The following is a 16415-nucleotide window of genomic DNA, read 5'->3' as shown; positions in this document are numbered from 1 at the left end:
AGCTAAGAAGAAATATTGTTTTAGTGAAGTTATTTATTTATCGGTAAATAAATAATTTATTAATTTATTGATAAATGAATATTTATTAATTTAAAAGAGATTTCTTATTTTGAGAAGAGTTTTTTTAGTATATGTTCATATTTACATATAAATTGTACTTTCTCAAGTCAATAGTATTTTCTCCAACGGCTATTATACATAATAGTACAGCTTAATTAGGAAACTTGTAATTATATAGTATTTTTTGTTTAATCAGTTTGTGTAATCAAGTACTATATATCACTATTGTGTAAGCCTTTGATATTAAGAAATATAAATACAAAAATATTCTCAAGTTTCATTCAATTATTTTTTTAGTATTTTTGTCTTAAATAATTAGAATTTTCACATCTTTCTCTTTTGAAATGAGTGAGAAAAATCTATATTGACTGATGAGATAAGGAAAACGTTGTGTGAGTATAAAGATGAGTAAAGAATAAATAAACAACTCTAATGCATATTTTACAAAGAATTTAATTTAGATAATTAAAGTTATAAGAAAAAAAGCTCCGTAATGTTATGAATTTTAAATGTTATTTATTATTAATTTTAATATTCTGTTAATTATTAATTTATATCTATATTGGACCCTAAAGGATTCAAAAAAAAAAAAATTATCTTATGCATTTAGTAAATTTATTAATTTATTACACTAGTCAAGTTGGGATCGAATGATTTTATTACTTAATCAAGTTTTTTCATTTATCAAACATTTATTCATTGAGGTTTTATTACACCTAATAAGTTAGGACAAAATTAGCACAAAAAAAATATAAAATAATATTTCAACATAATGTGTTTGATGCAGGCTGTCAAACGTACCCTTGATCCATAAGAGACTATACAGTAATCTATTGCAACAAAAAATAACCATTATAGTTTATTGTCATATGGGGAATAAAAATCATGCACCCTAAGTAACAATAAAAGATACCTCCACTCAACAAATTCAAGCTCCAATCAAATCTAAAAGTAAAAGATCTTTTAGCCTAGAAAAAAGAAAAACAAATCACCTTACATAGGTGGAGAAAACAACTCATAAGTCAATAATCATAGAAACGTTTTGATCTCAGTCTAGAAAGGATAGAAAACTCAATCAACAAATAAATAAATAAATAAATGTAAATTCTATTGAGAGCGCCCTCTCCGCTGAATAGAGAAAGAAAAGAGAGTTGGATTTGCAGAAAGTTGTTTGAAAGAACATCAGAATATTCCAGAGCTAAGCTCGTTATTCATGTGAGTCAGCATGTTTTAATAGTAATTGTTAAATGGAAAAAATGGCTATTACAATTTGTAAACATAAGTTGGTGTAGACATGTTATTATTTGAAATGATTTGTGGCTCTATGTGCTTTCAACATACAACACGTGCCAATGGGATAGCTAGATCGATTGAGCAAAATACTACACTATGCTGCGATCATAAGGTTTACGGCCCAAAGCAACTCCCACTCAACATCGAATTTGGCCCGTAATGGTATGTAGGCCATGCGCCTATACTGTCAATATATATACTCATTACAAAAATTTTAAAATATAGAAAAGTAAAGATGAGTATGCTATCCAAACCTCACTTTTTGTCATCTCAAAATTATTTTTTAAAAAAATATAAACTTAATTTTTGTTGCGGTAAACCCTTGTTAGAAATTTTTTTCTTTTTTTTTTTCGTTTCACACTTTTGTCTGTAAACATACTACTACATGAGGGCAAACAACATAGGATGACTATCCGAACTTAATTTGTTAATATTTAAGTCAATAAAAACTCTACTTATCAGTGGAATATTAATGAAAATCTCCCATCTAAGGGTTTGTAGGTCCCCACCCCTTAGGCCCCAAATTTTTTGCTTGTAGATATACTGAATATTGGTGAGTTTAATCTTTCGTTATGAGTTATGCATATTCACCCCTTGATTAAAAAGAAAAAGTGTTTCATACTAATAACTTTAGAAAGTGAATTGCTAAACAACCGCATGATTTGTGATGTGCGCATCACACTTCTTTAAATATATTGTGAGTTGTGCATCGCACTAATTAATTCATGAGGTGTTTTGCACTAACACCTTAAGATTCAAAAAGTGTGTTGCTAAATACGCAAAGATTAATATGCTTCACTGATTATAAATAGTCATCACTATTTGTAATCAAATAAAATCAAAGATCGGGAAATGAAATAAAGAACGTAAGAAGATCTTCTGGTAATTATTCTCTTATTGGCTTTGCTTGTTATCATTTTGCTTCTTTTAGCTTCATATCATTTATATTATTCCTATGAATAATCCCAATTTGATCCACAACACTTTAATTAATTAAATAGAATATTTTATTAATTGGCCTCTATAGCTTTAACAATTGAAGATAGACTTTATCATGTATTATTTGTAATTTTAGACTTTAACCCCTAGAAATTTATATAGTTAGACCCTTAGTATTTATACTTGTATGAGGAGAAATTTGGTTGATGATATGGGCCAATAACTCAATGATACGTAACAAGAAAAGTCAACTAAGGAAAGTCAATTTATTTGATTGGATGGTAGTATAGCTCATAAAGAAGTAAGGGATAAATTCCTTGATGAAAAGGGCAGTTTCAGTAATATATTCAATATCAATGGGTATTATCGAAATCTAAATAGTTAAGGTCAGCACATGAACATTGCACAACATCATGAGAGAAAACAAAATTTCTTCCTTTTTGTTAAGGATAAGGAGCCAATAAGAGTGAAGATTCTCTAGGCAAGCAATAAGAGAATGTCATATCAATTGTCCTTTACTACCCTTTGAAAAACATAAAGACCATAAGGCTAAAAGTTTGCAATGTGTCTAGTTGTGGAGGCAAAAAGGTGGCTAAAGGTTTTCTTTGCCTCCTAAGCTCATGAGTATCATCATTAGGGGACCACAAGACCTAATTACTAAAATAGCCTCACTTTAGGTAGGTCAGTAATTAAATGACAACACATATCCAAAATGACCAAAGTATCTTGAATAACACTCCTATAAAGCTTAAGGGTTTTTCTGCAAATGAAACTTCTTTATTATTCAAACAAGAGTCTCATGTTCTTCTTCCTAAGAGCAAAAACACCATTGTTAAAGCTTTAAAGTTCCTTGAACCTTGAGGCTGTTAGCCTAAATGGCTACTTATAATGTAATTTTGATGATAACAAACATATTTATTAAGTGATTTAATAGATATTGTATTTCACATTTTCACTAGTTTTTGAAGGGTAATATTTATGCAAGTGAATCAAGTGAAATCATGCTCAAGACACTCAACGGACAAACGGCAAAATCAAGAATAAAGTTTAGAGCTCAACGAATAAATTAGTGCGATAAATTCTTGTAAAGCCGGTATGATTGAATTGATGCATGATTTAGCATTTGAGAAGCTCAAGAGATTAATTTAATTAAATACTTTCATAAACTAAAAGGTTTATTTTTAAAAAGTAAAGTATTTTGTGGATTTGAGTAATTTGGACTTAAATGCTGAGTTTTGAAATCTTTGATTTTAATAAGTATTATTATTAAATTTCGGAGTTGGAGGTTTTTACAAACATTTGAAATGTTTTGGGCTATATTATAATTTATGAATATTTTGGACTAAGGTGAAAGATTTTGAGAACTTTGAAAAATATGAGTATTATGTTGAAAAGGATCTTTTTAAGAAATAATAATATTTTTGAGGTCATATCATAATTTCATAAAGTTTTGGAAAGTCAACTATTCTTAGGAAATTCTGAAATTAGACCTATTTACAAAGTTTTATGACATTTTGGGCCATAGTATAATTATATAAAGTTTTAGGCCAAAGTATAATTTTAGTGAACAATGTTACTGTAGCAAAATTCAAAAATAACGGTAATATTACTATTCCTGAGCGGCTAGCCGGATAAATCAAGCGGCTAACCGCTTGGGCGCGAGAATTTGCCTATAACAGTTAGTTTTCGGGCTTTAACTATAAAAACTCAACTCAAACTATTCTAAGAACTAATGCAAGCAAATATAAGATCATACAACATATATTGAGCTTCCAAAACGCAAATTATCATAGATTGAATCATTGTGAGCTATTATTTGCATATCCACTCTTAAAGAGAGTTTTTGTTGTAATTTTCATTTCTTATCAAATTGTGAGTGTATAAGTGTGAGAAACACTTGGGGTAAAGAGATTGGGGAGATAATCTCTTGATTGTAAAGGTTTATTGACACATTATAAGTCAATTGTAAAAACTTGAAGCCTTGAGAGGCTTGGATATTGAAATCATCGAGCTTGGTTGGCTTGGAGGCGTGGACGTAGGTAGGGATTGCTGAACCACGTAAAAATCCATGTGTTTGTTTTTCTCTTCCCTTGCTCTTTTATTTTTAAGCTTGTTTGAATTTATTGTTTTCTATTTCATTAAGGCGTTAGATTGATTTGTTGAGTGAATTGTATTGCATAATTTTTAAAATCCCAATTCACCCCCCTCTTGGGTTGCGTTACTTGTATTTCAGAGGCCACTGTTTTATTATCCAAAATCTTACTTGAGAGAATGATATATCTCTCTTTTTGTTCTATCCAACTACAAGAGCAAGATTTGATTTCTTAAAAAACTGGTTCATCTTCTTTTGCCTTCATTTTTATACCTCCATGGAAGATCTTAGCCATCTCATCTCTCAAATAAGCTTTTCTAATATTCTTCTATTAGAAAACTCTCTAGTCTCTATAAGACCCACATCTCCCTCATGTTATTATCCACCATAATCAGCCTTTAATAAGGTTTTATTAATATTGTAATGAGAATCATGTAACATTTCACATACATAGTGAATTGGAGATAATTACTCCTCTGGATATAAGCTAAAAGGCTAAACCACTTAAAATATTTTGTGTTCTTTATTTTTTTATTCTTATTCTCTTCTTATTATGATGGTTTTGATGCCTAGTTCACATTTCATATATGACCTCATCGAAGTTCTCCTAGGACCTCTATTGAGGTCCTTAAATTAGCTCCCTGAAGTTATCCTTTAGTTCACCGAAGCTATTCCTTGAGCTCTCTTAAGCTCCCTACATCAACTTTCTAAATTAACTCCTACGAGTTCTATTGAGTTCTCCATAATGTTCAAAACACATATCACCTTAACTCACCTTCCAAATGAATGCAGCTCATTTCCCAAATCACATCAGTTATACCTTCTGCCCTAAATGTCTAAAAAACATATCTCAACCCAAACTTAGCCCATTCTCCCCCTAATTTATAAATTTTATTTGTTTTAATTGGATTTGACTTAGATCTGGTAAGAACAACTACTTAATGGTTCAGATTAGATCCTAGCAAAAATCCGAGTAAAACAATACTCTTGGGCATAGATCAATCAGATATCAAGTACGTTAAATTATTATGTCTCTTTATGTTATGTGAATGATCTTTTTTTTTCTCGATATATATCTTCTTAATGCTAGTTTGATATTATATGTTTACAAGATAATAGGGGAGAGTGAAAATCCCGACTAAGAATTGTGCTAAATTTCTAGTAGAGACCTTATTTTTCTTTATTTTTTACCTATTCTCCTGGCCCTCTTAGTTATAACATAAGTTCACACCTAATCACACACCAATTGGAATACAAATTTTTTATTCTAACTTTGTAAATATCGCAATACTCCAAAAAGTAGCACAAACTATTTTAATTATTGTGAAGAATCATTTTTTACTATCTACGAGTGTCAAATCACATTTAAGATGAATCTTTTAGGATAAGTTATGGATATGCAATTTTATTCTAAAAATAATAATTTTAGACTACTCAGTGTATCTATCCAAACTTGTACATCCTAAATAAATTGACAAAATATTTTAAAGGGGTGTATATTTCTTTAATTGATGTAATTTAAGATTATATGGATATTGATTAGTTCTAACTGGTAAGATTTTGTGGATAGTAAAAAATTTAGAGTTGCCACACTCTCACATAGGTGGAAATAGAACTTAATTTCTAGTCATTTTGGTTGTGATGGTTTACATATCAAGGGGCAAACTTAACATCTTTGTTGCTACAAGTGCGTTTCATGATAGTTCGAATAGCTTTTATGGTAGCTTTGCCAATCCTTTGGGCATTCGTTTTAGTCATTTTACTATGGAGTTTATTTTAAACAAGGGCTAGTTTTCCTTTGGGTTGAGAGTGACTCTTGCAATTTCTTGCATTCGCAATAACTCATAACAACTGCCATGGTAACTTCATTAATTCAAGTTGGATCTCTAGTCATATTAAGATGGCTTCAACAAACATTATCTTTTTTGCATGTTTTTCGTGAGAGAAATATAATGATTGATAAGTTAGCCAATTTTAGTGTAAAGAATACCTACCTATTTTTTTCATGATAAAGATTGAGTGTCTTTCCCTAAGCTTTCTTAGCGTATCCAAATTAAGTTAAGAATATTAGACTCTAATCTCACAAGTCTTCCTTTTTCATGAAGTGCAAAGGAGGGGCAGAATGTTGACATCAGTTGGGAATATACCCCTAACTAAATGTTTAGGTAATAATTCGACTACTAAGGGCCCATTTGGAAATTTTTGGGAGGTTCAAAAGTGATTTTTAAAAAGTTAAAAGTTAATTTTAGTGTTTGGTAAATTTTTTTTAGAAATCATTTTTCGCAAAATCACCTTGTCCTATAGCAGATTTTGAAAGGAGTAACTTCTCAAAATCTGATTTTGAGAATCAATTTTTATACTTAATGCAATTCCATAAATATCCTCTTTTATATTATAAAACTCTAAAATGATCTTATTAATTAGGTAATAAAATTATTGACTTTAAAAATATTATTATTACCATTACCAATTATATTGAGATATCAAAATAAAAAATATTTATATACTTCTTTATAAATATTTAAATAAATTTTATTCAACATTATATTTAATTTAAGTATTTACATTATTACAACAATTTAATAGTAAGATTTACCAAACATAGACTATTACTTTTAAAACTCACAGCACGTTTAGAACTAAATTTTACGAAATATTTAATTGATATTATTCACAGTTGATTATTTTAACAGCACGGCTAATAACAATTAGTTTAAAAGTTACAAGTATTACCAAATTGACTTTAAATCGTATAGGGGCTTGTGAATTTTCTCATTGATTCCATGTTAAAAAAATATGATTTATAGGTATTTTCATGGTAAAAAGTAAATTACAAAATTTTAATTTCTTTCCGAATTTTTCTTGTTTAAACATGTGCTCTAACCTCTAAGTGCATGTGAACCTAAGATAAACGGTAAGTAATAAATGCGATCTTACCACTTATAAATGTGACCATATATATTGAAATTTTGATACTTTCACATATTTATTTTTTCGCAGTAAATTTACATTTATTACTTATGATTTTCTTAATACCAATACAACCCTTTTTCAAATTAAATAATTTCTAGATGATTGGATCATAATAATAGATAAATAATTGGTACAAAAAATAATTTTAAATCAATTAAAGCAACCAGTTCCTTTTAAATTTTTTTCCAAAATTCTTAAATTTTGTTGCATATTACAAAAGTATGGGTATTGGCATGAATAGTAACCTAACTTAAATTTTGATTATAAATTTTTATTTTTATTCGTATACTATGATAATATCTACGCCACAAGAACAAAATCCCACAATAACTATTCCTTCAAGTATCCTTAATAATATCCTCCTAGCTAGCAAAAAATAGATTAAAAAATCTATAAATTCTTTAAATGTCAATATATTTTATTCATTATATACCATATTGGAACCCAAAACGGCCGGAAAGTGGGAACAATGTTATTCTCATTCTTAATAAGGAAACAAATTCAAAAGCAAAGCGAGGTGTAATATTTTATTTTGAATGAAAACATAATGACACGCCATGATGAGTTTGACTTTTCCAGGAAACAAATTGACAACATAATCCCCCACAAATTCAATTTGCCGCATTGTAAGGGAACTTTCCTTCTCCTTTGGTATAAATCATGATAATGAAAGAGAAATTTCATTGAAGGGAAAAAAAAAAAAAATTGTCAGACATTATTTCACGTCTCTCTCCCATGCTTTTAAGAATAAGAAGAAGAAGAAGAAGAAGAAGAAGCGACGTTCAAAGGAGGAACTGGAGAAAATTATGCTGATCGTCAAGTGATCATCAATCTACAACTCTCTAGGGATCAAAATTTGATTTCTATTCAAAAACCAATTCCTCAAAATCCATTTTTCATTTTTCAGAAACGCATTTCTTTCTGGTGGGGTTATTGCGTTATCGTCCTCCTTAAACCTGGCCCACATGTCTCCTTCTTCACGAGAAAATCACGTTCAGAATCCATTCAAAACGTGGAAGCTCCTTGTTTCTCCATTAATAAAACCAATGGACATAGTTTCTCTCTTCATGAAATCTGCCCTTTTCATCTTCACTGTGATTTCAATTTACCTATTGTTCTTCTACGCCTTATCCAACAAATTACATTACAGTACCTCTAATTGCCCTCAATCTCAATGTGACACCAACAGATTATTAAGCAGCCAGAAGAAATTACTCACCCGACAGAACACAACCCTTTACAATGAACCTAAAACAAACGTATCCCACATCGTATTCGGCATTGGTGGGTCCGCCAACACATGGGACGATCGCCGACATTACTGCGAGCTCTGGTGGAAGCCGGGCCTCACGCGTGGCTTCGTTTGGCTGGACGAGAAGCCTAACAAAACATGGCCGGCCACGTCACCGCCGTATAAGGTCTCCCAGGACACGTCTAGGTTTCAGTACACGAGCTGGTACGGTACGAGATCAGCGATACGTATTGCACGCATCATTAAGGAAACGTTTCGGCTAGGGTTAGGTGACGTCCGGTGGTTCGTCCTGGGAGATGATGACACCGTTTTTTTCTTAGAGAATTTGGTTACAGTTTTAGGGAGATACGATCATAACCAGATGTATTACATCGGTGGCAATAGCGAGAGCGTTGAACAAGATGTCATTCATTCTTACACCATGGCTTACGGCGGCGGCGGCTTCGCCATTAGTTACCCTTTAGCCGCCGAGCTCGTTAGGGTTTTAGACGGTTGCATTGACCGATACGCTTCATTTTACGGATCCGATCAGAAAGTCCAAGGTTGCATGGCTGAAATCGGTGTCCCCGTCACCAAAGAACTTGGTTTCCATCAGGTATTGTGATGTTCGAGAAAGAAAACTTTGACAGCATTCGATTAAACTAATTACATTTCATTTGATTAATTCTGGTTAATTATTGATATAGATTGATATACGAGGGGATCCGTATGGGTTACTAGCGGCGCACCCATTGGCACCAATTGTGTCGTTGCATCATCTGGACTACGTGCTGCCGATATTTCCAAATATGTCACAAATCGAATCGCTGAAAAAGCTCATGGGTGCGTATAAAACGGATCCTAATCGGGCCGTGCAGCAGAGTTTCTGTTATGATTTGAGTCGAAACTGGACCGTTTCCGTCTCTTGGGGTTACACCGTACAGTTGTATCCCTCTTTGGAGACGGCTAAGAGGTTGGAAACGGCGTATTTGACGTTCAAGTCTTGGAGGAGTTGGTCGGATGAGCCGTTTACTTTTAACACCCAGTACTTCAGCCCGAACCCGTGTGAAAGACCCATTATTTATTTCTTGGATCGGGTTCAGAAAGTGGGTAAGGGTAAGGACCAAACGTTGACCACGTATGAAAGAGTTAAAAGCGAACATGACAAAGACTGTGACAACAAAGCCTATGCTCCGGCTTTGGCCGTCAAACGTTTCCAAGTCTCAGCTTCCACTTTGGATCCAGACCATTGGAAATTGGTAAGATTAATCTTTCTCTTTTGTCTTCATACGTTTGTTTTCTTTGAAGCGTATCATACGTTATTTGACTCACAGCGCATCATTGCATCCATCGATTTTATGATTCCAAAGTTAGTTAATTTACTAAGAATATGGTCACTTGACCTTAAATTAAAGGGGCCCATTTAGGTAAAATAATGAAAATAGTGTAGCAACGTTAACTGTGAGAGCTAATTGTCACAACTTTATTGGTTAGGGATAGGCCAACTTGCAAAAGGGGTTTCGATTAGTATAAGCAACAATTTACGCGCAATTCGTGCAGGACACGATGAGCTTGAATATCTATGTACATAGAGTCTAACATGTTTGGCGATGATTGAATGTGTAGGCGCCACGTAGGCAGTGTTGTGAGGTGATCAACGGTGGAGGAAGTAGAAACAGTGCGGTCCGGATCAAGATCAGAGAATGCAAGCCCTTTGAGAGTGTGACGCCACCGTAGAGGAAAACAAACGGCAATCTCATAGACTATACTCGTAGAGGTTTCATTGAGAAACAGCGTCAATGATTGTAAAGTTTAACTAATACGAAACCCGTTAATCAGCCGTGCGGCCTTGTTAGGTTGATGAAAGCACCAAGCTGCTTCTTCCTTGTACTTTCGATGCTGCCGTTGCTGGCCATGCGATTTTTTAATTAATTCTATCTTGCCCATGACCGTGAGAGAAGAACATTCAAAATACAATTTTTTTTCTTCTATTGTTATTTAATGGAACTCAACATGCAGACAGTTGGCACTCCTCCAAAATTTTCTTTAAAATCTTTTTTAATTATATTTTATTTAGTACCAAAAATACCCTTCTTTGTAAACCCCCCGAACATACTCCATTTAAAAGTTAATAAAATTACAAACTCTCTTTTCTTTTCTTTTTTTAGAGTTGAACTGTTGGCACTCCTTCATTGATCTTATAAAATCCTTGTTTTATTAAAATTACATTTAAAGACCAATACAAATAAAATTAACCCCACTTATATCTCTTTAATTTTATTTTCTTCTTTTTTAAAATTTCTTTAATTTATTTTGCTAGAACATGAATGATTTTTATTTTTTTTTTTGGGCTCTATCTCTCTTCTCTTTTTCATTATACATGAACAATTTTTCATGGCAATGCAACCCCCACTCCCACAGCCGGATTCATAGATTCATTGGAGAAGAACATCTACTTGTAATTGCTTTTGGACTTCTGGGAAATGTTTCGATTGTTAATGCCCGCAAGCGATTTATATAATAATTTATTCTCATTTCATAGGTACATATCTGTTTCCTTGATTTTTTTTTACAAATGTTATCATCGACACACATATTCATTATTTAGATGACAGATAAATAGAAACAAAATTACAAACGAAAAAGATGATTATTTAGGGAAAAAAGAGGTATTTTCGACATTATGTGGAGTATAATTTGAAAAGGTGTTTCAATAGAATTTTGGAGGGGTACCAGTAGTTGGACTCGTTTTTTAATTGTTCTGAGTTATGATTTGTTTAATGGTTTTATATTTATTTATTTTCATATTTAATCTATTTTTTATTATTAATTTGTGATTCAAAAGCCTATTTAAAAGGCTTCCAGTCTATAAAAAAAAAAAAAAAAAGGAAGAAGAAGAGAACTTCCTCATTTTTGGGAGTTGACCTACTTGTACTCTAAAAATTATTTACACAATTCAATTAACAAATGAAATTTCCTCATCCATGGTGCAGTGTCATGGCTTTTCATTCAATTTCTCACAGATGACGCCAAAGACATTCAATAATCCGAGTACACAAAAGATGAAATTATACCTGCTTGTACTGTTAAAATGAATTTTCTTTCTTGTTTTTGAGTATCTTCACAAACTAGACTTGAAAGTGTACATGTAAATATACTCTAATGCTTTTGTCAGCATATGTTTCATAATTCTATAAATCTAAAATCTGGATTTCTCTTAGTTAGGTGAGAAATTAGTCAAAAAGTCCGTTCTCAATCCTTTTAGCATGTATTTATAGATCAAAAAGAGCGGAATTGATAGGATATTTGATTTCAAAACTAAATCTCTACCATTCATCTTTTTATTTTATTTGACGCTGTTAGATTTGTTAAATATTTTGTCTATATTTGAATTTTCAACTCTTGATCCTATTAATAATTATTTGCTACTTATTGTTGATGTTTCAGATTGCATAAGTGATTTTTTTTTCTTTTAGGCTTAGTATAAGTTCCCATATGGTTCCTATTATTGTCAAGTGTCGTCGTTCCTTAACCCAAACCTGGAGTAACATGAGAATATTTCATCATCTGTTTTTATTTTATTTTCTAGACACTGGCACAGTACAAATGATTATAATTTTAGGCACTAACACTAATATTATTTTCTTCGAGCTTAAAATTGTAGATGCAAAAATGAGGGATTACTTAAATTTTTTAATTTTTTATACTTTTATTTATATTTATCTTAAATGTAATTGTGATAGATGAAATTTTATAAGATTAATGAAGAGGTGCTAATAGTGAAACAATGTTATCTTGATACAACCATCTCAAGTGGTCAATACAAAGAGAATTTTTCTCTATGACAAAGTATCATTAATTAGTCAACACAGATTGTTGAAAGATAATAATTTATGGATTAAACAAATCATTTTGGATACATCCATGAAGTTTGTTAGGAAAGAGGATGTTATGCTAAAGGACATATACGTAAGTTTTGACGTGATAGTGGGAAACGAGGTAACGAACATAATAATAAAGGATATTACTGGTAAAATACACGCAATCTATCTTAAGACTCTCTTCACTTGGAATACATAAATTGAAATGGAAAATGGTGGGTTATTTGTACTTTAAAAATTATTTTGAATACTCTGATTTAATAAAAAAATTATTATAAAAATATCTATCATGTGAATTACTGTTAAGGACAATTTAATATAAGTTACTATTACATCATTACTTTGATGTGTGTTTACTAATTACTAATCGAAATGGGTTTGAATCGGAATATAATAGAATTGGAATGGACTAAAATTGGAATGGAGGATAAGAATCAGAATGAATTGTTTACTTTAGCTATGGAAATTAGAATCAAAATGAGTTGTATTGTCATTGATATGTTTACTTTATCTTGTAATCAGAATGGATTGTTACAACTTACAAGTTATTAAACCGACCTTAGTTGATTATTGTCATTATTATTATTATTGTTATTATTATTATTATTATTATTGTTATTGTTATTATTATTATTATTATTTTAATAACAACAACATTATTATTATTAACAATAATTATGGTTAATAATTATTATTATTATTATCATTATTGTTATTATTAGTATAATTAATACTTATTATTATTTCTACTACTACTACTATTAATAATAATTATTATTATAGTAATTTTATTATTAATATTAATTATAATGATTAATAATTATAATAATATTATGATAAATAATTACAACTATAATAATAATAATAATAATAATAATAAGGAAGGATAAAATGAGAATTTTAAATTTTAAGTGAGAATAATATGGTCATTTTATGGAATGAGATTCTCATTTCCACCTCCCCATAAGAATGAGAACTTTAATAATTATTCCCAAGTTCAGGTGGGGCCCACTACTTTGGCTCTCATTCCACCTTTTATTTAAGTAAACACATCATTCATTTTCATTCCCTCATTCTTATTCTCATTCTCAATTAGTAAACACATTGTGAGTTGATCATATAACACACCCATTATTTAATGTATAAGTCTTATACCTTATGCCTTATACCCTAAAACTTTTATTTTTAAAATCTTAATAAATACCTAGATGGACAACGAAGAAATCATATTTCAAAAAGAATTTGACTACTATGTATGTGGAATACTTACTTTTTTTAAAAGAATGAAATTTTAAAAAAGTACTATGAAACTACCATATATTTTTTGTCTTTTGACCATTCTTTTTCTTCTTGGTCTTCTTCTTCTTCTCCGTCTTTTTCTTCTTCTTTTTCGTAGTATTTACAGAATACTTTCATTATGAGTAATTTCGGATGCAAAATTTAATATTAAACAAAAATTAAATAAAAATTATTAACTAAAATTGTCTTAAATAATTTATTCACAACTTGTTTGATTACATTATTATAAATACATACTAAATTTCTTAAAATTGAGAGTGTTGAATAGTTTTATTAATGTTTTAAATAAATAAAATTAATTAATTTAAATAGTCTGAGTGATGATTAATTTTTTTTAAATTTTAAAGAGTGTACAAAACACAAGTTAATTTTAAAAAAAATTTTAGAGTATAAATAACTCCACCAAAAGAAAAATACAAGGAAACTACAAATATTTTTTAATTTAATTTTTATGTTTTGAAAGGACCATAAGGGAAAGATCAAATTAACTTTTTAGCTACTAAAAATATATTTGAAAATCATTGATCAAAATAATAAAGATGTTTATTTTGTGATTTGCTTGTTTGCAAATAATGCTAGGCATCCCAATATGTTAATCCTACTAGGAGTCATTCATCTATTTGGTGGTTAAGTAATTTTATAAGTTATAAAATCCATCATGTAATAGATAAGTGATGCATAACATTAGAACTCACTCAAATTGCGACTCAAATAATCGATTGTTATTTGCAATAAATGCACATTCTATTGTTATTAATTTTTTTTTTGCTCATAAATTATTAGAATTATTTGTAGAACTAGGTTAGTGTATAATACCAAGAAGTTCTAATCCACTGTCTAATTTATTATGCTCTATATTTCTTTTGATGTTTTCTATTGAATATTAATATTTAAATAAGAAAACTAAACAAAAGAAAGGTGGAATTAACTGTAATACCATATGTTGTTGAAAGAATATATACATAATAATTAAGTAATACTGCAGTTTATTCAATCATCGCTCTGTCGTCGTTTAGTTCTTTTATGTTGTGTTTACTTTTTGGAGTGGGAGTGTGGAGTGTGGATTCCTTCAACTCTAGTATTTACTTACCATTTTTAAGGGGGAGTGGGATTCCCACTCCGTGGGTCCCACCTAATTTTGGAGTGGGGGAGTGGGATTCCCACTCCCATGGGGAGAGGTGGAAGTGGGAATCCACTCCCCCCTCTTCCTTTTTTATCCTCATAATTAAAATAAATAAATAATATTTAATAAAATAAATAATATCATATTTATTAAAAATAATAATTATAAACATATTTATTTTATTAAATTTAATAAAATAAAAATAAATAAATATTATATTTATTTAAATAATAATATTATTTTATTTTATAAATTAAATTCATTAAAAATAATAATATTAAACATTAATTTTAATAAATATTAATTATTTATTTAATTAATAATAATAAATATTTTATTCTAAGAAAATATTAATTTTGTACTATATTATCAATAATAATGTTTCATTTGTGTTGCTATTATTAATAATTTTTATTCACATAATTTAAATTAAAATTAAATAAAAAATTATGATTTACATAATTAAGAAAATTAATAATTATTATTAATTTACAAATATAATAAAATATTTATTTTATTTTTTAAATATATTTTTTATTAATTTTTTAATTACAAATTATAATTATTTAAATAAGGGTAAAATTATAATTTAAAACTATTTACTCTCAATCCAAGACAATGTAAACAAATAAATTGGATTCTAGTTTCAATTCCATTCTCCAATTCCAATGTAAATAAATAACCTACTCACACTCCCACTCCACACTCCCAATCTTAGGATTCCCACTCCTCAAGATTCACACTCCAATCCAAAATGTAAACCCTACCTTAGTATTTTCTCTCCATTGATTGGACTAAGTCTTAAAAGGAAAGAAAATTACGCGAGAACCTTGAAAGATGAGCTTACTGGGCTTTGGCAACCGAGTATTATACGGCATTGCAATGTATCGCAGAAAATATAGCATTCATAAAGCATTTTCTTCAACAAATTTATTTTCTTCCAACTTTTGGGCTGGTCAAAGTCTTCTGGTTGACCCCTATATATCATTATTATTAATCACAACTAGAATTCAGAAACCAATATGCAAATTCAGTCAAATAAACAAATGACAGATTTTACCTGAAAGCGTCACCGATTGAAATTAGATTTCTACGATCTCAATGGGAAAAGATAGAAAATTAAAGAATCAAGAAACACGGATTCATGGCTTAAGAGACTTGACTTATTTTTTTCTTTTTCTTTGTTTTGATAATTGAAAGACTTGACTTAATAGAACCAAACAAGTAACTTCACTATGTTAGGACTTTTATTGGACCAAGTAGAAACCACTGTGAGAAATCAGGACACTTTTTAGTGCTATAGAGACGTGGGTCATAGAGATATGTCTTTTTTTTTTTTTTGTTATACACAGATTGTTACTGATATTACATCAGACATTACAATTATAATATTTACAATCGTACTAAATAACTGGGATCACTGTCATACATTAATCTACCAAAGCACTTGCCCAAACACTTTAAACCCTCTCTAATATTCGAGAGGTGCTTACTCCACTCACATTTCGTAAGGGAGAGATTGTC

General features: G+C 29.9%; 1 protein-coding gene across 1 annotated transcript; it reads left to right on the top strand.

Annotated features, from left to right (window-relative positions):
* The first annotated feature begins 8029 nt into the window (after positions 1-8029).
* On the top strand, positions 8030-10565 carry LOC102629768 (uncharacterized). The gene is made up of 3 exons (XM_006480793.4): positions 8030-9204; positions 9296-9847; positions 10215-10565. The coding sequence occupies exons 1-3, from the start codon at positions 8323-8325 to the stop codon at positions 10323-10325; spliced, it is 1545 nt and encodes a 514-aa protein (XP_006480856.1). The 5' UTR covers positions 8030-8322; the 3' UTR covers positions 10326-10565.
* The last annotated feature ends 5850 nt before the right edge of the window (positions 10566-16415 follow it).

This window comes from Citrus sinensis, chromosome 6, assembly GCF_022201045.2.
Source record: "Citrus sinensis cultivar Valencia sweet orange chromosome 6, DVS_A1.0, whole genome shotgun sequence".
Taxonomy (NCBI): Eukaryota; Viridiplantae; Streptophyta; class Magnoliopsida; order Sapindales; family Rutaceae; genus Citrus; species Citrus sinensis.
The sequence above is the reverse complement of the archived record's forward strand: the minus strand, read 5'-3'. Positions and strand labels throughout refer to the sequence as shown.